At 37.2% G+C, this 24213-nt stretch overlaps 1 protein-coding gene across 3 annotated transcripts; it reads left to right on the top strand.

Moving 5' to 3' along the window:
* Positions 1-2513: 2513 nt before the first annotated feature.
* On the top strand, positions 2514-22970 carry plekho1b (pleckstrin homology domain containing, family O member 1b). 3 transcript variants are annotated; one of them, XM_053494767.1, is made up of 7 exons: positions 2514-2896; positions 3440-3586; positions 14247-14387; positions 17043-17147; positions 17603-17677; positions 18127-18228; positions 18342-22970. In XM_053494767.1, exons 1-7 carry the CDS (start codon positions 2879-2881, stop codon positions 18960-18962), a joined length of 1209 nt encoding a protein of 402 aa, XP_053350742.1. In that variant the 5' UTR covers positions 2514-2878; the 3' UTR covers positions 18963-22970. The 3 variants fall into 3 exon arrangements, with proteins under 3 accessions (XP_053350742.1, XP_053350743.1, XP_053350745.1); XM_053494768.1 differs by having other exon boundaries at positions 2522-3307; positions 18342-22968; XM_053494770.1 differs by lacking the exon at positions 17603-17677 and having other exon boundaries at positions 2529-2896; positions 18342-22967.
* Positions 22971-24213: the final 1243 nt, after the last annotated feature.

Genomic DNA, 24213 nt, shown 5'->3' with positions numbered 1-24213 from the left:
GAGTAAAGAAAAAGTTAAATGAGTGTCTGAATAGCTTTCCAGTTTAAGAGGAAGAGTTACATCTGATTAATTAGTTAGAGTTGAATGGCTGTTGCATAAGGGGGGAGCAGCCTATAATTCCAGAAAACTAAATTACATAATTAAAATATGAAACATTCAGAAGAATTGACTAAACTTGTCCCTGCTGAACTATAAACAATTTAGGCACTTACTGAAGAACTAAAATAGTCTATAGCTCCAGCTTAATTTTTTTAATTTCATTTTATTTATACATGTGTAAATCAGATAACTAAAAAAAGTGAATATCTATTTTGTTTTGAAAATGCTAATTTTAATACAGACTGCCACTCACTCCTGAGTTCACAAAGAAGACTACGATGATATCTATGACAGATGCAAACAACCAAAGACAACCTTATTGCCTTTTTTATAGCCTATATGAATAACTTCATAAAAAATATTTTTTTTAGGTTAAATTTTAGCCAAACTTCATATAATGCATGCATCCACCATTTACATGTATAGGTGTAGACATGTTTGACAAATATTCCTGTCATGTGTTAATGTTTTTTTTAGGGTCAATCCAGATTCATTACAGAATTGGCAAGTTCACTATGGTACAACAAACCACTATCCAATTTATGTTAATGGAGTTGAACAACAGTCTTGATGCAGACTTAAATATTACAGTGGACTGAGCTCTGAAAAATACTGCAACTGACCCAGTCTCACTACGGAAAAAGGACTGGCTGTAGCTCAGTGATTTCTGGAAGTTTAAGAACAAATTGATTGGGGAAGAAATTTAATCTGTTCAGATTTCAATGGGGCTAATCAGAGGCTGTGAAGCATGAGTGAGATACAAAACAAAAGCACAGTACAGTAGCCACAAACTAGTCTCATTCTTGATTTGTCTGCTAAAATGCTGTACTTTATTGATCTGTGTTATGGCAGCCAAACAGTTATTCATGTTTACACTCATCACATTTATTATTACATATTTTGTTTTCATACTTTACATTTATGCCATCTGGCAGACACTCTTATACAGATGGTACAACACTGATAGTTTGGTTGTGCTGAGGTGTGTACCTATGACCTTCTGAGCCATAGTACAACACCTTAAACACTGAGCTACCCCTGGCTGCTTTGCCTCGCATTCGAACTTTGCATTGACTTTAAGTGTGCCTATTGTCTTGTCCATTGCCTTTTGCATTGTCTTGCACTGTTTACACACTTGTGCACTTTGTAGTTCAGGGTTATCTTAGTATAATTTTTAGATATGTGTAGCCTTGTGTAGTCCTGCATTGTTTTATGTAGTGCCATGGTCCATGTTGTTTTATTTCACTATGCACTATACCCCTACTGTATATGGTTGAAACAATAAAAACATTAATAAAAATCTAATTGACTTTTGATCACTTTGTCTTTGTTTCAATCAGGAATGGTTAAGTATTAAAAGGTAACTAAGATATATGGACCATCAAACTTTTAATTGTACACAGACCTGTAAGACGCAAATGGACACAAAATTTGATGTTCTTAATCCTTGGCTTCTTCTTGGTTGCACATTCATAATTAGCAAGCTGATGAGAATAATTTATTGCTTTTCTTTGGCTAATCAGGAAGGTTTTGCCTTTTCTCAAGTTTTTAAACAAGGGTTGTTCTCAACAGATCTTTAAACAGTGATGTCTACAGGAATGTTGGGTACAGAGTGAATAGATCTATTAGGGCTACTACAACTACTGTAGAAATCCATATTATGGCAAGAAACACTTGGTTAAGTAGAGAGAAAAGACAGTCCATCAATACTTCAAGAAATAATAGGCCCCAAAGGCAGTTGTCAAAACCATCAAAAACAATAATGAAACTCGATCTCATGAGCACTGTCACAGGAAAGAAAGTCCAGAATCTACCGCTGCTGCAGAGGATACGTTGATCAGCCATTTAAACCACTGATTTACAGTACCTCAGATTAGAGCTGCTGTAAATTGGTGGAATGCTTTACAGAGTTCGAGCAGCAGACACATTTCAACATCTACTGTTCAAAAGAAACAGACCTTCATGGGCGAATTGCAGCAAAGGAACCATTACTTGGTAAGAACAACATGCAGGTCTTCAAACAGTGACGTCTAGAAGGAGAAGACTTTCAGACGGCTGAGGTTGACCAGGTTGTGTTAATGCTTTCCAGTTTTCTTTAATGTGAATGTCATTTTTATAATAGTAAAAATGTTTTTTTTTTTTTAAGATTTGAAGCGAGCTGTCTGTCCCTCATATTGACCAGCAATCCAGGCTCTAAAAATCTGACATTTATTTAGAAGTTTCACTTCTACATATGTTTAAATATGGATATATTGCAGTCTGAAAAGAAGGAAACAAGTAGTAGTAGTCATCATGGAAACACATTTAGATGCATAAATTTGGTCATAAAAAAACAGTGTCTTGCGTGTGTGTGTGCGTGCGTGTGTAGCGTATTTGGAGTGCACTTCCCTTCCAGCAGAGTACTCGTGGCGCTGTAATAACCACAGGGGGCGCTGTGGAGCACCAAGCTAAAGCACCACAGCGGCAACTTCTCCAAACCCATACAAGTGTGAGAGCACACTTCTAACGGGCGGATGCAGGAGAGCGATGGCAGCACCGCTCTGACTGTGTGCTACCAGAAGGCTGATTTCTATTGTTGGGAATGTGCGAAACGGCGGAGCGAGCGGAAGGCGCAGAGACTGGGAGAAACGAGGCGGAGTGAAGAGACACGACCCTGTAGTTAGTTTCGCAGCTCGTCTCCCATTTCGCTTTCAGATCGGACTTATTTCGGTGAAAAGCAAAAAATATATATATATACAGAACAGAGTGAAGAAACAGGATTAACCCGAGCGATCTCGTGATGAAGAAGAACAAGCGGGTACGAGCCTGAAAAGAGTGCGTGCTGGTGTCACTGTCGCTTTGACTTACACGCGTCTTTGTGCTGTAACACTTTGTTATTATACATTTGGATACATTTTTGAAAAAGCCCATGCTGATGCTCGGTCTGCTTGATAATACGCCATTGTAGCTGTTTTTGTTGTACGTGTGGGCTGCTGGACTCCATCACTAATACCCATTTGTTATTGCAGAACTGATTTTCCATCTGCGTTTATTTTTTCACCCTGTTCTCTCACTTGCACGTTTTTAATGTTGTTCCATGCGTGAATTTGTGGACTACACAAAGTAAAGAGCCATTGTGTCCTTACACTGAGTGGAAAGTTCAGCACTGACTCAAGCTCGCAGTTGGTGTTGCACAAAGAATGGGACGATCTCCATGACAAAGGCAATGGTAGTGTTGTGTGTGTGTGTGTGTGTGTGCCACTTCACCCATGCAGATTTGTGAAATAGGCTACCTCCAGGAGCAGCACTCAGGGCTGTAGCCTAATTGCTCAGTGTTTTGTGTGTGTGTGTGTGTTTAAAGGCTTTGCAGGACTCCAGCCAGCAGCCTGCTCAACCCGACAAAGTGGGATGGATTCGCAAGTACTGTGGCAAAGGCCTTTTCAGGGAGATCTGGAAAAACAGATATGTGGTGCTGAAAGGAGACAAGCTGTACATCTCTGACAAAGAGGTCAGTTTCTAGAACACTTTCGAACATCTTTACAAAACCTTTTTTTTTTAAAGTCAGTATTACCAATAAATTACTAAATGATTCTGCAGACACAACATTGTCTCATGCTCAGTATAAAAGGTTAGTGGTGTAGAAGTAGGATCAGTGCACATACATTTGGTCATAGCCTCAATCGTTAGACATCCACTGACCTCCACTATGCCTGTTGGAGGTCTTACACTTGCTTCTAACCAATGCTTGAGACCGGTTTTCCCAGTTATAACTAAATCTGTAATGGCAATTTTTTTTTTTATGGAAAATGAAAAAGGTAATCTCAATGTTATTATATTGTAATATCAGGATAATATTCATTTATACCACAACACTGCTGAGTCCTTGATTCCAATTGGTTAGAACTTGGATTAGCTTAATAAAAAAAGTCAACAATCTAAATCCATCTGCAAAAATTTATTTTAAATGTATAAATTACAGCACATTTAGAAATTGTGATACACATGTATATACTGAATATAAGTATACTGAACAGTTCTTAATGTTTCTAAATTGATACACGCAGAGATGATGTTCTGCTTCAATTAATTGATTTCTCTCAGCTAAGTGGTGTTACTTTTGGTTCTCTTTGATTTTTTATAGTTTGTTCTAAATCCATTTTAGGGCCTGATATAAACAGCAAATGTTTAGACCAATGTGCTTGATCTATTGATGCCATTTTGTATAGTAATATACACTTGAACTAGCATGAAAATGCGCTATATAAAAAGATAGGCAATTGTCATTATGGTCAAGTTTTTCCAAAGGATTCTTATGTGTCAGTGCTAGTACCTGACAAAGTAAAGCTGTCTGTTTTCAGGCACAGGAAAAGAGGGCTTCTGCAGATTTTTGGTAATTTGACAAGCTGCATTTTTTTTCTTATAACTTAATAAGAGAGGAAAAAAAATAACTGTTTATGGCTGTTGTGATAAGGGCTAACCGTAAATTACTTGTTTTGTGGTTGTTTCATAACATTAAATATATCTGTAAAGGAAAAAAAAGTATGTCACTCTAAATAATTAAAGTAAACTAATCACTGGATAATGTTGTGATAAAAGAGGAATAAAGCACTATATTGAAAAATATAATTTTCATTGTGCTGTGCATGTGATGAATTCCTGTAAGCCTTAAGAAAAAACAATAACTTCTTAATGATATTTAAATGTTGGTCCATTGTGCACAGTTGTTTCATTACACTTCATAAAACTACTAGAATAAGGTTTACACATTGTCTTCATGTTTGCAGTAATTCTGGGGGGATTTCCTGTACATGGTGTGTATATAAAACGCTGAGTATACTTACATTTCACAAATAGAACATATGGAAATTTTTTAATGCATGTGAAATTATTGAATATACAAAGACATAATTTACATTGTAAATCACTTTGCCTGACAATTCTGTTGCTAAGGGTGTTATTTTGTTAAACAATGTAAAACTAAATTGTCCGATTTAAAAATATTAAGTGGTCATATTTGGTATAAAGATGAGCAAGTAGCCAATACATTGTTGAACCAGTAGATATGAAGTCATCAGATGATGTCTAGTAGCTTTGCTGATAGTAATTGTATATTCCCAGTTAAGTATTCTAATTTACATAGGTTTAAATGAAGGGTGGCAGTGGATTTAGTGTAATTTTTCTCATAATCCTTGTTGCCATCCTGCACAAACACAGACTCCTAGTGGTCAGCAGTCATCTGCCGTACACCTGGTCTGGGGGTTGTTCCGAAACTGCTGTCAATTGTATGTTACAAAATTGGTTTCCTTAGCAGTCTTTTCATTCCCTGTATATTTTCTTAGTGCACCTGTTTTGGTTTGCTGTGCAAGCAAGCAACTGTCCTCCCCTGATGTGAAAGACAACATTGTCTATGGGAAAATATAATGAGCTGAGCAGAGTTATCCAGCCAACCTCATGACCCTATATTAATGAGCCGCCTTGTAGTGAAATATGCAATCTGCTGTTTGAAAAATAACAAATTACTTTACCTGATTGTAAAAAGGTGTAGAAAGCTGTCCATGTGTTGTTGTTGATCTTGTATGGATTATTGCAACAATTAAGCCAAATTATTGTCACTTTATTTCAGAAGTGGAAGAAGTACACAAACAAAAAAGTACTTGCCTAAAATGTACCCCCATTACAGGCAGAAGTACCACTTCATTTTTTTCTGTCAAGCATAAGTTTTAAGGATGTGCTCTAAAATGTACTTTCAGTACAAACACAATTGAAGTAACATAAATGTGCAAATCTAGAAGAGATTTGTTTTCTGGAGAAATCTAAGATGTATACCGGAATGAAAGTATAAATAAATAATAACTAAATAAATGAAAAATGTATTGGCTGTGTTTAGATGAATTACAAGTTTATGTAAGCTTGTAGGCCTGACTTGTTGGTTTGGCTAGACAGTGCTGTAGTGCCTCAATAGCAACAAGTCATGGTAAAATCATGATTTGACATTGATTAAACTAATCAAAGCAGCATTGATGGCACCTTTCAATACTTCAGTAAAGTAGCTAGTTGCTACCATTGCTATCCTCTATAATGCAAGAAGTCTATGCAATGCGAAATGGACATACTGCAAGCATAGAGAATACAATAAAGTTAAAGGTTGCACAAAAACATTACAGGCTTGTTATAGAAAAGGGTTTTCATCAAAAAGTGTAGTAAGCAGAAGTAAAATGGAAAATACACGTACACAAAAAGTACGTAGTATTTATACTTCCTTACTTGCCACCTCTGCTTTATTTCAATTCCTAGTATTTGGGTAAAGAATCAGAATGTAGAAAATTATGTGTAATACTAAAGTAGTGTTGAGACCAGATTTTTATGATGGTAAATATTATTAAAGTTGCAGCAAAAAGTGAGTAGATTCTATATTTATTCATTTCAGCTATCTTACATAGCTTATGTTAAAGACCTCTTTAGGAGAATTATAAGAGTATTTCCCTGTGTAAGTCCTACAGTTTGGTGTCACAGAGGTGTAGAGGTTAGCATTGTGGCCTCACACCTCCTGGGTCAAGGGTTCAATTCCCACCACAGGTCTGTGTGTGTGGAGTTTGCTTCTTCCTCCTATTCTTGGTGGGTTTACTCTGGGTACTCAGGTGTCTTCCTACAGTCCGGAGACATGGAGATTAGGCTAACAGGTGTTTCCACATGCCCCATAGTGTCAGTGAGTGTGTAAAAAAAACAAAACAACTTTTGTACATTTTCTCCCTATGTGATTTAGTTTACGTTTACTTATTCCATTCATCATAGATGGTCAGGAACTGCTAATATTGTGATTATGATGATATAGATATAGATTTTATTTGTTCAGTATTAACCTTAAACAGTTGAACATATTAAAAAGATTTTATATAATGCCGTTGTATTCTTTAGCATGTTAAAGCAATATTGTATTATTGCCAGTGAGCAGTAGGTCACTGTAGCAGTAGGACTCATGTGAGAAATAAAGTGAATGGATGTGATGGAAGGCAGGAGGCAGTTAGTCTGGCTGAAGGATTTAACAGACTTTAAATACTTTGATCCAATTGTAAACTTACTAGTAGGGTCAGACCATAGCATAACAGGTAACAAAGTTGCTATCAGTGTATATATATATATATATATATATATATATATATATATATATATATATATAAAATTTTCCATCTCAGTAAATGTTGATGTTTTCTATAATGTTTCTTTCCCTTGAAAGCTTTAACGGGCTCTAAGCATGCCCAATATAAATAGGTCATTATTCATCTAGCTTTTTCTCACTAAGGGAAGTGGAGATGGAACAAGCTTGAGTCATGCTCACGCTGAAAGCTGTTTGCTGCGCTCAGCATCGGATCAAACAATGCCGAGCCAGCATATGGCCTGTGGATACAGGGAGGAATGACCCTTTTAAAGCTTAACACGCTGATGTTTCATCATGCTGGTGACTGCTTTCCGCAGCTGTCTAGACAGATGCCATTAATCAAGCAGCTTCTGTTACTTTGGTGTCATTTTTATTAATGAATGGACAAATGGGAAAGATTTTCATGAGGACCCCCAAAAGCGATAGTTGATAAATTGCTCTTTAAGAGACATTTGGAAGCAAGCATACCAGAGATTCACATTGGACCTGGTGTTAAGATTTACTAAGTGACACTGCAGGTGAAAGATCTTGTGGTCAATCTGTTAGACTAACAAATTCTATTAAGATTCATTACATCTGATAGAATGCTTGCGAGTCAGTAGGTCATTGTAAATCGAGACAGTGTCCTCTATTGCATTTGAGCGGGGTCTGGGAACAAACATGACCCAGCACTGAGTTGTCTCTTCATCTGTGCAGGGGATCAGATGTCCTCCTTAGAGTGGTGTCCTCTGAGTGGGACAGCTGTCTGTGGGGAGTGGACACAGACATGGGAGACACTCTTTGGTCTTTCCATTTTGTCTGACTCATCAGTGTTTCTCCCCGCTGACTGTTTGTGTTTAAATGCAGGCCTGCATGCCATTCTCAAAGTTACTTCTTTTTTGGTTTTTTTTGGTGTTGTTCAAACATGCACAGGATGTACATACTTTCATTTTACGCATGTTTACTGTTCATAAAAAAACATTTTGTTTAAGAAATCGCATTTATAAAATGTGTATTTATTTTACTCCTTACAATTGTCATGGAAAAACATAATGCATATAATAGTGTATATTATTTGTAATATTGTAATTTAGTGTCTGAATTTCAACTGGTAGTGCATGATAAAGCAGCTGTTTCAAAGTTTGTGCTTAAAGCCACCAAGTGATCTTGCTAATGTCTGCCACACTTGGCTACAGAAGAAGCCCACCCACTCTTCAGTCCCACACTCTCCATCTAAATTCTCCTCCAGAGTCTCTCCTTTCATAAAAATTTACACACACACACACACACACACACACACACACACACACACACACACACACACACACACACACACACACACACAGAGCATTAGAATCATGATGTAATATTATGATCCAGAGAGTGCTGGTGTGGGTGCAAGCTTTTATTCTATTCAGGCTTTTTCCACTACTCTGATTTTTGACTAAGAAGCTTAGTAGCATCTAAACTGATTTGATTTTGAAAATTTTCTTAGCTCGCTGCTTTGCTGGTTAAAATGAGCCATCCACAACAATGCTGCAAGCAAATAACTCTCATACAAACTGGTAGACATCAGTGTGTTTTTGGTGAGCTCACTTTGCTGAGTACATTATAAGATCACAGTTTTGAAAGATTGAAAACTTTATTTATTAGCCTAATAGGCAAAAAAAAAAATCCATTAAAGAAAAAACAATCTGGCACCAGGTTTCAAGTTCTGTGAAACTCTCGGGTCTCACTGTCTCTCTACCTCCACAGGATGTACTTATATATCGCTTAGAATCTACCACGGTGTCCGGAATGACTCAGTATTGTCTATTTCATTAAAAGTGTAAACTGTATTGTAAGTGTTTTGCGGTCCCTAGACCAGTGTTTTTAAAAGTGTTGACTGTGAAGTAGCCAGAGGATGCAGTTTTATTGGTGGACTCATAGCCTGTCATAATAAAAGCTGTTATCTGTATTGTTAAGGTATTATAGTTATCAGCCTATCTGACATGTGACTTAAACTAAATAGATTTAAATAGTATAAATAGTTAAAATAGTATAACTCATATACTGTAATTAGTAAAACTCTTAGTGGAAACTTTAGGAGTAGATAGAGATGATTAGGAAAACTCCATAAACCGTTTAATTAATCCTTTTATTTATAGGTAATATAGTTGTGTTTTAATTGTTTTAAATTCATCTTCGTTAAAAATGCCAGTGCTAGTTCATAATCATCAAATGAGTATTTATTAAACTCTTGATAAAATGCAACAGACATAAAAAAAGGATGTAGAGGCTTTCTGTTCTTCTTCCATATAAGAACGACTTCTTTAAGGTTTGTAGGCTGAAATTCTCTCCTGATCTCTCTCTTCTGCTTCGGGTCTATTTCCACATTTTCAGTTCCTGTTTTTTATCTGCTGTTTTTTTATTTAGTTCTCAGTAGAAGGATGTGATACAGTACAGTCCCATTTTTCCTTTCGTGTTAGTCAGTTTATAATTCCAGTACACAGTGTCACATATTTGTGTCAAACTACAAAACTATTGAAGCTGTTTATGATGTTTCTTGCAGTTTGTTGATTCGTTTGCAGAAATAACCCACAGTTAGAGTTTCACAGAAGATGACGTGAGGGGCAAAAGGAAGTGGCCAGTATCAAATTAGAAACAGGTTTTGAAATGCAGTGTTGTTTGTGCCCGGAAGTTATAAGCCTGTAACCTAAAAAGGAAGCAATGTTTGTATGCTGACCACCTCTCATGTTCTTAAGCAAAGCCCCGGATACCTACTGTATGATTGTGCATGTCTTTAATGTCTGTACACTACTTGGTTCATTCACATTTAGCACACTTAGCAGCTGGATATGATGTTACTGGGATAATTGCTAAGCTGCTGCTAGCTGCTAGGCTACTGTCATAACATGCTGACGTTACAAGGTAATTAGCCATATCGATGTTAAATTCCCACTTCATTAAAATCCATAGTCCCTTGAATGAATGAATAACAATAATATGAAGGAATCCTCAACTGATTTTAAATTCTGATTGGTGTTGATTGTCTACAGAACCTCACCAAAAAAAGATCACCATTTAAAAGATGATCAAATTATTGGCCTGCAGCTAGGAAGGTAAACAACAAAGGAGATTTGAAATAGCTGGAATTGGTTGAAAAACCCATCAGCACCTTATTAAAACCTGGAATGATAGTGTTGAAGCATCAACTTCACAAAACGTGGAATTTGGAGGCCAGGTCAACACCCTGAACTCATTGTCACAGTGATGTGCCAGGGTGCATTGCCTTGCTGAGAAAGGCCACATCCCATCAGGGGATATTTGGTCTGCAACACTTTTTGGTAGGTGTTATCTCTTAAAGTAACATCCACATTTATGGCAGGACATTTATTGCTAGGGAAGTGATGTACACACATACGCACAAATACTCTAACGGAGACTAAATGAAAACGAAGGATTCAATCTAATACGGGAGTTTTCGAAATGACAGACTGCTTTTAAATTTTTTAAATTTTCCCCAGATTTTTTTCTCCGAATCGTGTCCAATTCCTCCCTGTCACTAGGGGCGCTCCCACATTAAGGCTACTACTACCACTCAGTTGGGAGGCTCGAAGACTATCATGTGTTTCTCTGAACCACGTGACGTCAGCTGACCGCATGTTTTCAGCTGCTTGCTTACGCACACTCGGAGAACAGCTCTATCCGCTCCTTCCGTTAGCGCAAGCTCACCCCTGATTGGCTGAAGTGCCATGAGAGAGCTCAGCCAATCAGCTCTCTAGACCTCTGGCTGCATGAGGTTACAGCATCATCCGGGAATCGAACTCGCGATCTTCGGGTTAGGGCGGTCTAAGTTGATTTAATTAAGCTTATATTTCGTTAATAAAACTGTTCTTAAGTTATACATATGCCTAAACCTATACAAATTTGACATATTTTGCCATTATTTTGTATGGTTAATTGTAGTTTTGCGCAAAAAAAAAAATAATACTTGACCACACCATCAGCCTTAAAATGTATTTACAATTTGACCACTGGCTACCCAGCCCTATAAACAGCAAGGTGCAATGTGCTGTGGGTTCTGACACATTTCTGTCAGAGCCAGAAATAACCTTTTCAGAAAATTGTGCTGCAGTAGTTCTTCTGTGGGACTGGACCAAACAGGCTAGCCTTTGCTTTCCATATAGATTAATAATCCTTGGATGCTTCTGTTTCTGTCACTCGTTTCAGTTGTGCTTCCTTCGACTACTTTTGGTGGATACTAACCACTGCAGAAGACCTGCTGTTTTGGAGATGCTCTAAACTAGCTTTGTTGTTTCTCAGATCCTAAGTTTGCCCATTTCTTCCTTCCTCCTGACTGTTCATGTGCTGCCTAATATATCCCACCCCTTGGCAGGTGTAAATAGGTGATAACCAATGTTATTCACTTCTGCTGTGAGTGATCTTAATGTTATGGCTGATCTTTTTTAAAGTTTAGTGTGTAGCATTGACATGGAAAGGATTGGTGCAGTGGACATGGCTTAGAATGATATCTTGGAGATGAGAGATGAGAGATTTGTAGATGAGTGGGTTGAGTGCTAGTGTGTGGGTTTGGAGAATTATTCTAGGAATATGAAATGAGTAGCTTCACAGTGGAGAGTGTGAGAAAACTTGTTTATTTCAGGGTGGTAAAGTGGCAGGTAACATTTGGAAGTAACTCTGAATACGAACAATTGCCACATGGCTAAATGTAAGTGTAAATAATGTCCGTTTTTTAAAGACATTGATAGGTTGCTGATATTTGGTAATGTGGCTAAACATATTGCTGTTCATTTCTGCTGCCAGAGCCTGCAATAACTCTTATTTTCTTTTAACAGTGATTGTGTAGGATGTCCTTCAAATCAATAATACAATGCATGGCATAACACTGAGCATCATTATTTATTCTCATGCCCTGACACCAATAGGTTAGGTGATTCTGAAAATAAAATCTGTCTAAAATAGCACAACTCTCACACAAGTCTAAAAGACTTAGTTTACACTCTGCACTTATAATGTATAGCTAATAAGTGTCGGTTTCCTTATAATTTAAACAGAGGCTTTGAAGACAAGCGGAGTCCAGTTTCAGCATTTGACTGACTGGCACGAGCAGCTTTGTGTGTTTAAGCTGACCGATAATCGTCCCTGTCTCAATGGCCAGACCAAAATTCAAGCTGTATAAATATTGCAAATGCAGCTTTGTCCTTAGATTGCCCTTTGGCAAGTTAGATTTCTAAGCAGTGTCATTTGCACTTTGACTGTTGCCAGGGACTTAAGCTGCCATGCTGGAAGCCAAGTGGGTTAAATATTGCCTTAGCTGTTGCTGAAGACATAATCATTAAATCAGGTCCATGTATCGTAAATCAATGTAATTATACGGGTATTAAGCAGGTAAAATAATACAATTAGTTTTCCCTAGGGGAAGAGTCTTGATCTTGTAAAGACACAAAATGTTATTTAATACAATTTGCCTTATTTTTATAGATTCAATTCAATTCAATTTTATTTGTATAGCGCTTTTAGCAATTGTCATTGTCGCAAAGCAACTTTACACAATCAAAAGAGTTATTTAAATTTGTATGAAATGTCAATGTGTATGGGTCAGTTTGCCCCATAGATGTGCTTTGAAACTAGGGACAGTGATGTCTGTACTTTTATTTTTGGTAAAACCACATTCAGGGTATGTAATACTGACGCTCTGGAGAAAAGGAAAAGGGAAAAACAAATGATGCCACAATCCAACATTGAGCGAAGAAGGTGTCTCTACTTGTCGCATATTTCTGTCGGATGTTGCACTGACATTCAAGTGTTTAAGGCATACTTCAGGTCATCATTCACAGTACTGGGTATTTTGAGCTCCAAAACAACTATAGATGGCTGGAAATAAAAAAACACAACAAAACACTGGACTGACGGTAGTGCTCATCTTCATACTTTTTAAGAGGGGCAGCAATGAAGCCATGTCTTTTCAGGAAAAACATCAGGGACAGACTGATATTCTGCAAAAGGGACACAGATTAGACTGCTGAGTGGTGAATCCCTCCGATGGTAAATCCCTTTTCCAATTGTTTGGGGCATCCAGGAAAAAAGGTTGTCTGAAGAATTAAAAGTGAGCGCTACCATCAGTCCTGTGTCATGCCAACAGTAATGCATTCTGAGACTATTTATGTTTGGGGTTGCGTCTCAGCCAAGGGAGTAGGCTTACTTACAATTTTGCCTAAGAACACAGCCATGAATAAAGATGGGTACAAAAACATCCTTCGGGATCGGCTTCTCCCAACCATCCAAGAATAATGTCTTTATGTTCCTTTTCCCACAAATTGTAACAAACTTCAAGCATCGGTTATGCAAAAATAGGCTGCCATCAGTCTGGATGTGGCCCAGAAGTTGATTGACAGCATGCCAGGGCAAATGCAAAGGTCAATACTGCATATATTGACTCTTTCCATATATAAACTTATGCTTGAAATTTTACTTCGGTATACCATAGTAATATCTGACAAAATGATCCTAATCACTGAAGCAGCAGATTCAAAAATCATTTAAAGAAGCAGACAAATTAATATTTGTGTCATTCTCAAACTTTTGGCCACAGCTGTATATAAATAAATAAATATATAGTATATACAGTATACACACACATACAGAGTCAAAAAAGTGGACACACCTTTTAATCCCATGGCCTTATAATAATAATTATTGTCTTGATTGTACAATATAAGCTTGAATAAAAAAAATATATATCTAAAAATGTTTTAATTATATAACATTTTGTTCCAACCGAGTAATCTGATTGAATAAAAGGGCCTCCCATGAGTGACGATAATAGAAAATAACAGCACTGGAACATTTAACACTCCCAGTCAAAAGTTTGGACACACCTTTCAATTCCAACAATGCTACTTACGCTCTGTGTTCATAATCTGAGGTGCTGTAAATTAATGATTTTTAAGACTCTAAATTAACTTTTTGATCATTTTTGGTCTTGCTTTCATGGGATGGTCTTAATATCTAAATCTATTGACCTACTTAGGTGAAGGACGAGAAGAAAATTCAGGAGGTGGTGGACCTAACAGACTACGAGAGGTCTGAGGAGCTTCGGAAGGCCAAGAGTCGGACCAAGAAAAATCACAGCAAGTTTACGCTGTTGTGCGCCCGCCAACCAGGCAACATAGTAAGTAATGCAGTCTCTTGGCCAATGGGATACTGTGATCAGAATGAACTAAAAATAAAAAATTTAAAGAGAATTTTTTTTTTCGTGCAAACTACAACATTTAGATATACAGTACTGGGGAAATAATGACACACTGCAACTCACACTGGGTTTTTTTTTTTTTTTTTCAAAGAAAAAGCCCTAAAAACAAGAAGTGATACTCATTATTTGTCAGCATCTTGTACTGTGTAATTAGCTTACAGTGAGACTGCTCATCGTCTTTTGCAAGTCCTCAGTCATCCTGTTCATGTGACGAGAACACTGACATTAAGACCAAAACACATCAGTGATACCATAAAAATTCTATCCCCTTTGCACATCAGCAGTTATATTTTCTGATTTTAACTGGTCACATGTTTAGTATTAAGGCAGATTTATTGAAATAAAGCACTGAGGCAGGTGCTTAATCCTACTGTAAGGCCTGAGGAGAACAAATCAGCAGCACACACCATCACAAGGTTAATGTTGCCTACTGCTTTATAAAAAACACAACTGATTACAAGGCACAAGCTGTGGAGGAAATGACCGACACCACTGATGATCTCCTTCTGCGCTACGTGAAGATCATAAGACAGTACTGACCAGCTGTGTACATTTGTTATAGACTCAAAGGTTAAGGCCAGTTCCTTTGGTGTTACAGAACTACTTAGACAGCAATAAAATAAATATGCTGTAAAGCACAACACTGAGGCTCTGGTATAGAAGTTGACAGCACTGAGATATGTATAGCTGAAACAGTCGAATTTGTGTAGACTGCTGCATACTCAGGAGACTTACTGTACATTTAGAACACTTGGAGTTTTGCACCATGATATTGTGGCCTCTTGCTGCTTTTTGTTGTGTATGTGTGTGTAGAATGGAAACTGAACTGCATGACTCTATAGGCTCTATTTGTGGGTGGAAGCATAAACTGCAGCATGATGCCAGCCTAGTGCTAAATTGGTCGAGTACATGTCAGTTGTTTCCTGTTTGCACTAAGTTGATGTTTTTGCATTTAAAAATACTCTCGCAACTGACTTAAAAATTGTATGTGGCTGTGGGGGTTTTGTTTAACCCCCAAAATTAAACCCCTGTGTGAAACCTTTGCTAAGTTGTTGTACGGATCGGATGGTACATAGTGGCGACCCCTCGAGGCGAGCAGCCAAAAGACTAACAACACAGTTTGCTGAAGTTCAACCTGACCATCAGAATGGAGAAAGAAGGTGATTTACTTCAGTAGTGACTTCAGCAAGCATCAGCAAAACAAGCCATTTTCACCCAGATTTTGGGATAAACATGAAAGATTGGATCCATCCAACGGTTGGATCCATATCAGCGGTTCTGTGTGGTATAGTGGTGTTGAAGATATTTCAATGCACATTTTGGGCCCCTTAGTGCCGATTAAGCATCATTTAAATGCCATGGCCTTCCTGAATATTGTTCACCATGTCCATCAGTATAATGTGCCATGTTACAAAGCTAAAATCATCTCAATTAGCTTTCTTGAACATGACAGTGACTTCCCTGTACTCATAGTTACCAGATCTCAACCCAATAGGACACTTTTAAGAACTGGTGGAGATTTGGATCATGAATGTGCAACAGACAAATCTGCAGAAGCTTAGGGCATGATGTAGGGCACTTCCTGAATGGGGTTTTCAACACATTGCTGGGCAGATAGATATACACACACACACACATACACACAGACACACTCATTCACACAATTTAAATGAGTGTGTGAGCCTAATCTGCATGGCTTTGGACTGTAGGAGGAAACCCACCTAGCACAGGGAGAACATGCAAATTCCACGCACACATACCCAAAGGAGGTAAGCGAACCCAGACCCTGAAGGTGCAAGGCGACAGTGCTAACCACTAAGCCACCATACTGACTTAGTATGTACAGTATAAGAACAAGAAAAAGTGCAATTAAAAAAATTTAAGAAGTGCATTAATTCAATGTGTGGAGATCACATTTAAAATATACAAAAGGTCGACATTATAGTGATGTATAATGTTTATAGTGTGTATAGTCTGCTGACTTCTTCTACTTTTTATTTCCTGTATTATATGTTCATTTTTCCTTCTTTTTTTTTTATCACTGACTCACGAGAGCTTCTGCAGAAAAAAATTCCAGTGCACCTGTTCTGTTGGCATGTGTACAAATATCAAATAAAATCTCTCGACTCTTGAATCTAAAACACTGCTCTCTAAAAGTGCAGTCAGATGTGAGTGACCGCTAAGGAAAGTGTGCTAAAAGACAGATAAAACATTTGTTATGCCAGTCAGCGAGGTATTTTTGCCATTACATTATTGCTGTGAAAAACAAAAGGGCATACTGTATCGGAAATCTCTGTGTTTTTTTAAGGAAAGGGTATCGCTACTGCATACTTGAGTTCCATTGAATGAATGAAGTTAATTTAATTATATATTACCTAACCTGATCTTGATTATGACCTGTAAATGAATAATGCATTGATCTTACTTAACTTGCACATAATGGGAGCTTTTATGAGATAGGTTTAAATAAACAAACATCTTTAATGATGGTGCTGGATGTAAACTAAAAGGGTTAAATGAAGATGCATCATGTTTCAGGTGTAGATTACAGTGTTATGTTTGCATGTCCACTAGGTTCCAAATTTGGTCTTCCTGGCTGTCAGTCCTGAAGAAAAAGAATCATGGATCAACGCCTTAAACATAGCCATCACCAGGGGAAAGAACCGCGTTCTGGATGAGGTGAATTTAACCTGCAAGCACAAACATGCACGCCCACTATATACCTGTATCTCTGCTCTTTCCGATTTTCATTTTCTAAACATGTATGGAAAACACTTAAGAATACAACCACACACTGTTGTTCTCTCGTCCCGTATTTTCAAGTGAAGTCATTCGCATTCTGCAATTAGTGAGTGAAATAAGCTCAAAGATGAAAAACGCTAAATATATCAATTCTATGTTTAACATTTGGCTCAAAATGACATTTTGGAACTGCATTTTTTGCCTAGCTTAACTGTCCATTTCCTAGATTAAGTAGCAGTGACCTCTCCTATTGTATGATCTGCTGAGCCGCAAAACATCTATGACACAGTGCTCCTATTGAAACAAAATCGAGTTGAGAGAGTTTGAGGGAACTTTCATAGTCAAGTTTCATGAAGATCACCCACTGACTGGCATGAAAAACTTTCCACTAGAGCCGACTTGCTACTTCTCATACACTCTTCAGGAGAGGGAAGGATGGAGAGGATGGAGTCAGCACACGAAGCCAGGTCTGCTGTGAACAGATTGTCCCTGTAATCTAGGAGTTAAACCTCCGACTGCAGTTTCACACATGGCTGAATTTACATTAGCGCAAAGGCTGTATGTGCTTAGCGTAACGCCTCCTCTTGTACTGCTCTTTGGCATATGTACCGTATTGCAGTCATGAAATTGTAAACTGGGCTTCAGATTATGATGTGGAAGAGCAGTGTGTTCAAAAGAGTCTCAGAGTTTGGCCCCTGTTTTAAATAGGTTACTCACTTTAATTTAAAATGTGTCTGAATTTATTTATACTGTATGTGCAAAAATAAACTGTCATTATTAAATGTTTTTGAGATACCATTTATAATGGGGCTAAATATTGTTAGAGGTCAAACAGATCAGATTTTTTTTTACAAAATGCCTATGCATGTGACCAATCTATTCTAAACTTTACATGTCCCTTTGGCTAACATTCCAGGTTGCAGTGGAAGGTGAAAGCGGTTTGGTTCATCCCACGCGAGATCGAGCTAAAATCCCACACACACGCCGACTTCCCACCCGCGGGCACCTTTTAGCAGTGGTGAGTTGTCCATGTCCTAACACCAGAACTACACTCATTTCTTAAATATCTAAGAGCTGTTATGTGCAACACACTTCCTCGTTTCTTTATATTGTTGTAATTGTTTTTTTCAGGCCTCGAAATCTACTTCAGATGGAATGCTGACCCTTGACCTTATTCAGGAAGAAGATACGCCATCTCCTGAAACGAAGGACCAGAACAAATCTGCAAACTCCAGAATAGACACCTGTAAACTTCTGCCTGATTCTGAGGCTACGGTTAAATCTCAGAGCCTCCCACGTAAAAGCGAGAGTTCTTGGAACTGGTGTGAGAGTCAAGCCCAAACACCCAAGGCTGTAAATAAGTTCCGAGCCCCAGACAAGAACCGCTGTGCCTCCATGGATGAGATCCTCTCTCACTCAGAAACCAAAAGACCAATCCCACATTGCTCAGCCTCAGCCCCCACGCAATCCATCTGCCAGCTACAGGAGCTCATCTTGGTAAAACTGGAGAGAACTCAGGAGTTGCTCCGTGAGGTGCGGAGTCACACCCAGGGTAGAGGTGCAGGTTCTGCCCCAGGCAAAGAGGCAGAACGCCTGCTGGAGGAGGCGGCAAGTGCTTGGGGGCAAGCCAGAGATGTGCTGGAAGAGGTGAAGGACATCAAAGTGCTGTGCAGGCAGCTGGAGGAGTCCTCCTGCCCCAGTGACAAGCTGAAGAGCCCACAACAAAATCAATTCAGGAAGAGCATGATGTAAAGATGTGGATAAGGCGATGCAATGATGCTATTGATGCAGTTAATGGACTTAATGGATGAACAAATATTGGACTATGAGACTGACTAATATTTCATTTGGACAGAAATGCCTCTAATTTGTCCCTCTATACAATTTCAACATTATCAAAAGCTTTGTGGTCTAAATGGTAAAGAATGTTTAAAGACACATTCACCCTGTTTTCTGCTACCTTCTACAATGGGTTTTAAGTGACAAAATCTTTGGCGATATCACCTGGACGATCTAAAGACGTAATACTCATGGCACATAAACCGAAATAACTGAGAGACCTTATTTATTTAACAGAAATGGTTTGGTTTGATGCCAAACTGTGCCTGCATTTTATGAATTTCCTCAAATGATTTTCACAACTGATTTCTTACTAAATAACATTACATGACAGTTAGCATGCGTGTAAATGTTTAAATTGCACATGCAGACTTGGGTCTTGTTTTATACAACTGATACTATGTAGAAGGTTGTCCAAAGCCAGAAACAAGAAATTTGCCATAATTCAGTCACTGCTTATTTTACAGAAAGTGCATGTTGTAGCTGTTGTGAAATTCTGTCTGCAGTCTTCGGCCACTTTCTTAGGGATACGTGAAGACATGCTTAGCCTATCATGTGACAACAGTGCAACGCATAAAATGTATTAAAATTGAGTAAAATCGCATTTTAGAATAGGGAAAAAAGAAGATCTCAGTGACTTGTGGCATAGTTTTTAGTGCCAAAGGGCTGGTTTGAGTATATCATAAACTTCTAATGTTTTGGAATTTTGCAACATCTAGTAAGCACAGGTTGTTGGGCGTAAATACATTGTTAATGAGGTTGGTCTAAGAAGAATGGTCTGCATGTCATGTTTACAACTGTGGTGAGCAGAAAACCATTTAAAAATGCACAGATTAATAAACTTTAAGGTATATGAGCTAATACACACAAGACCAATAATGGATAGTTGAAGACCAGACCATGCTTTTCAAAAACATGCGCTTAAACTGGGCTCAAATTCCTGTTAATTGCAAGAACTGTTGTCGATGAAAAATCAAAAGTTTCTGAAATAGACAAACCAGCTAGTCTGGCAAGAACCCTGGTAACGTCACTGAGATCACACGATTCCAAAAATTAGTAGGGGTGGAAGTGTTTCTATTGAAGTGGCTGGTGAGTGTATCAGTCCATAATGCAAGGATCAGGCAGACAGAAATTCACTGGTGTTCAGTAATGTTTTTTCTGCACTGAAAACCAATATAGTATGTCAGGGTATTTTGGGGTGTCAGCTCTAACACTGCTGCCATGGAGCTCTTTATAAAGGATTTTAATATGGAAGAGCAAAACTTTCAAGACAGTGGAGCTACTGAAAAAAAACACAGGCATCACCAACCTGCCACAATGTGAATATTATATTTTTCTGCTTAATACACTGGAACAGCTCTGGTTCATTGAGGATGGAAGTCTTCAAAGCTGTGGCTGCGTGAGTCTTTGCTGCTTCTCTAATGTTTTCCCAATAATCCCCAGCACACATGGTCGATTATATCCATAAAGGACGTGAGTAGGTATGCAGAATAAAGCAGATGCAGCCAAAAGCAGTGGCGGACATGGTGAAGAGGCTTTTTGAATATGTGCAGCGGAAAGCTGAACTTGAATTTTATGTGGTTTGCTAGGCATTTCTACGTACATGCTAATTGAACTTTTTTTCTCAGTAGATGGACTCATACTTATAAAAGCCATGTATAGATCTCTAATCAGGAATATGGATAAAATCTGGTGCCAGCTGCTGGAAGAAGTTTTGGAAGAAGGAAGAGACAGAACTGCCACGATATTTGAGATTTAGAGTTTGTGGAGGCTTGAAAGCTCAAAGGAAATGGATAACAATCTCAATCTCAAATTTGCACTATTGAATGCTGTAAAACGGAAGTGAAACTGTCAAAGCTGTCTTTTTCATCCCCTAAGGCAAGGAGCAGACAATCTAACAGGAGCTAGCTTACCGTCAGTTACCTAAAATGTTGGTACGAAGATAAAAAATATGAAAATGATGCCTTAGTGTACTTTCCAAGGGCACATGCTATTTCCAAGGGCACATGCTATTTGCATGTCAGACATTCGTGTTTTCCATTAATAAAATTTCACCTTCAAGTTGCCTGAACCGATAATAGGAGAGATGTGCATTGGCACAGAGGCCTTTACATTAGGCCTAATTTGCTTAAAAAGGAAAACAAAACTATGCAATATTGCATACAAGCCTGAAATAAACAGGCGTCAAGACTTCGTGGGGATGTAAAGTGTGATACTGTAACAGACCAAAGGGTATGTTTTACAGTTCGTAGCTTATTAACATGTTTGCACAATTCTGTAGGTATGATTTAAATCTGTTCTGTCATTTAGGCCTGATGACAGTGTTATTTTTTTTGTACGTTTTTATGTAAAACACATTTTTCTCAGTAAAACATTCTAGAAAGGTTTTTTTTTCCCAGAAAGTGATTGATTTGTATAATGCTTACCTGGACAAAAAGCTCAAATTACATTATTTGAATCTGATGCACTATGGCGTATTTAGCATTTAAAAATGTAACAAAGCACAGTATGTTTTTAAGGCTTGTCCTGCATTTATGTCTCTGTAATAGATCCAGAACTAATCAAATTTCCATTCTATATGCAATGGTAATGCTGCAAAGATGCCAGTAATTTCTGTGTCTAACATGTTTGATTATGTAACATCTGGAGAATCACCACAATGTATCCACTCAGTTATGGAAAGAAGCTAATTTCCCACACATCTGCCAGACATTAAGACACATTATTCAATTTGGTTGTAAACAAACTGTACCACAGATGAGAAGATTTAACTTATTTAAAATTACACGGGCTGCAGACAGGATGAGGACGTTATTTCTATATATGTAATGAGTACCTTTATAATGATGAGTTTATTATTGTTTCCTGTTTAAACTAAACAACAACATTTTTTTTGTTAAAGTACTGTATCTTAAACACAGGTTTATTTTATATTTCTTATTATTACTAAGTTGTAAACCAAATACTATATATGATTATTTAACCTATTTATAGATATGCTTTATGAATTTTAGGCTTGACAGTCTTGCTTTATTAACATACACATCTAAAGTATCTAAAAGTGGTTAAATAATCCTGTATTTGATTTGCAATACTTTTATAATAAGAAATATTACATAAATTGGCTAATCACTTTTTTGGACATTATGATATAGTGCTTAATGTTTTCTTATATTTAAAATCCTTTCTGTAATATTTCCGCCAGATAATCTACAAGTTGTAACAATTTATCTTGATTTCTGAAAAGGCTAAATTGAATTTAATTTAATTACTGAATGAACGATTGATTTATCAGACCTGTGGTCTCAGGAGATGCATACAATTCCTTCATATTTCTTTCACCCAAACACATTCTAGTTCAACTCCGGCCCTGTTTTATTTTTCCAGTTAAATATACTAGAATAAATCCTAAGAGGGTTACGCCTATAGATTGTTTTTACTATGATAGTAAGTATTGGTGTAGGGGTATAATAGTCATTCTTATAATTAGGACTGATTCTCTGATTATTTTGGTTGATGTCACACTGTTGCTGAGATGCCAAGCAGATATAGATTGCTGGAAATACCTCGGAAATGCAGCTATGTACCTCAGACAACGTTATCATTTCAGTTTATCTGCTTGCTTTTATAACGTTTTATAAAATTGATGGTGTGTCCCCTTAAGTCTCCTTAGCTATGTGCTTCAGGTATAGCAAAGCTGGATACATGTGGTTATGTGTGAATACATAATTGTAGGTCTTGCACTTATATTTTTATGCTCAGGATTGGTGAATCTCTGATATACTTGAGACAGACCACTTGTGCAATTAAAAACCATTCTAACTCCATAAGCACCTTTTTATACTGAGTAAATGTCTGCTTTTTTCCCCCATTGTTAGCAATAGAAACAATGTTCTGCATTCACAGTAAAGAAGATTCTTTAGCATTCTTTGCTAGCTGTACTAAAAAAGACTTCTTATAGGCTTTCTTAGATTCCTAAAGTGTCAGTTTAAGAGGTCCATGGACTGGACACATTTTAAAAAAAACCCCAAGGAACAAGTTAGGGAATCTTTAAAGATATGTTTTTTCTAATAACATAGATCTATGTCAAAGACATAGTACAGATCATAATGTTTATTATTAAATGTCAATTTAGCAAGGTAGGCATTTATATAATTTATAACTTTTACCTTTAGCTGTTAAACTGAAAACCAGCCAATTCTGGTCACTGGACTGGGTCATCTCTTTTATAAATTTCTTTATTAGAAATTTTACTATTTTACATTCATAATATAACATTTCTTATAAATATCCTTTTTTGTGTTAAAAAATATCCTGTTGCATGTTAATGTTTCAAAGTAAATAAAAAAAACATCGATGCCATTGAATAAGATTCCATCATGACAAATGAATCTTTATTTGCAGATTGGTAAAAAAAAATTGAATCAACTAAACGTATGAAATGTAAATATAGCTTAAGTATTTTAACAGATCTAGCTTGTACGTGTAAAATATTCACTGAACAGATTAACTAAAATGTCTTTGCACAAGACTATAATTTAATAAAACAGCACGGAACGGTTTTAAAGGTTAACAGCAGTGTGTGGTGTCAGTCTGAAATTACATGGTATAAACTCAGGCACATGGTAAAAAAATGTCTAGAGAAACTTAAGCTGCTAATTAGAGCTGCATAAAGTGTGGTTTTGAATACAGCTGGCCAATGGTGTCATTGTCTGAATAAGGCCTAGCAAAGTAGACAGGAGTGAAAGAACAAGAACAATATATAAAATTGACAAACATCTACATACATACAATTCCTTCATATTTTCTTCACCTAAACACATTCTAGTTCAACTCTGGCTCTGTTTTATAAAATGGACAAACATCTACATATAATGTTACTTCACACTGTACATTCTATGCAATTAATAACACATAATTACTGAGTCACAATTTGGGAACTTAAGATTCACTTCTAATTGAAACAAAATGAACTCATAACCTTCAGAATATTATTTAATTAATAAATGAATTAATTAAACGTTAAAAAAAAGTAAATACAGTGAAATTTTAATTAATTACCTTGAGGTGGCCTGGTCTATGCACTACATTGAACAAAGAGGAACTACATTTTCTTCTTCATTCGGTGGATGACCAAAGGAGTTCTTGTTAAAGGGCCTGGGGT

The sequence above is a fragment of the Clarias gariepinus genome, chromosome 4, assembly GCF_024256425.1.
Source record: "Clarias gariepinus isolate MV-2021 ecotype Netherlands chromosome 4, CGAR_prim_01v2, whole genome shotgun sequence".
NCBI classification, from domain to species: Eukaryota; Metazoa; Chordata; class Actinopteri; order Siluriformes; family Clariidae; genus Clarias; species Clarias gariepinus.
This window is presented reverse-complemented; position numbering and strand designations above follow the sequence as displayed.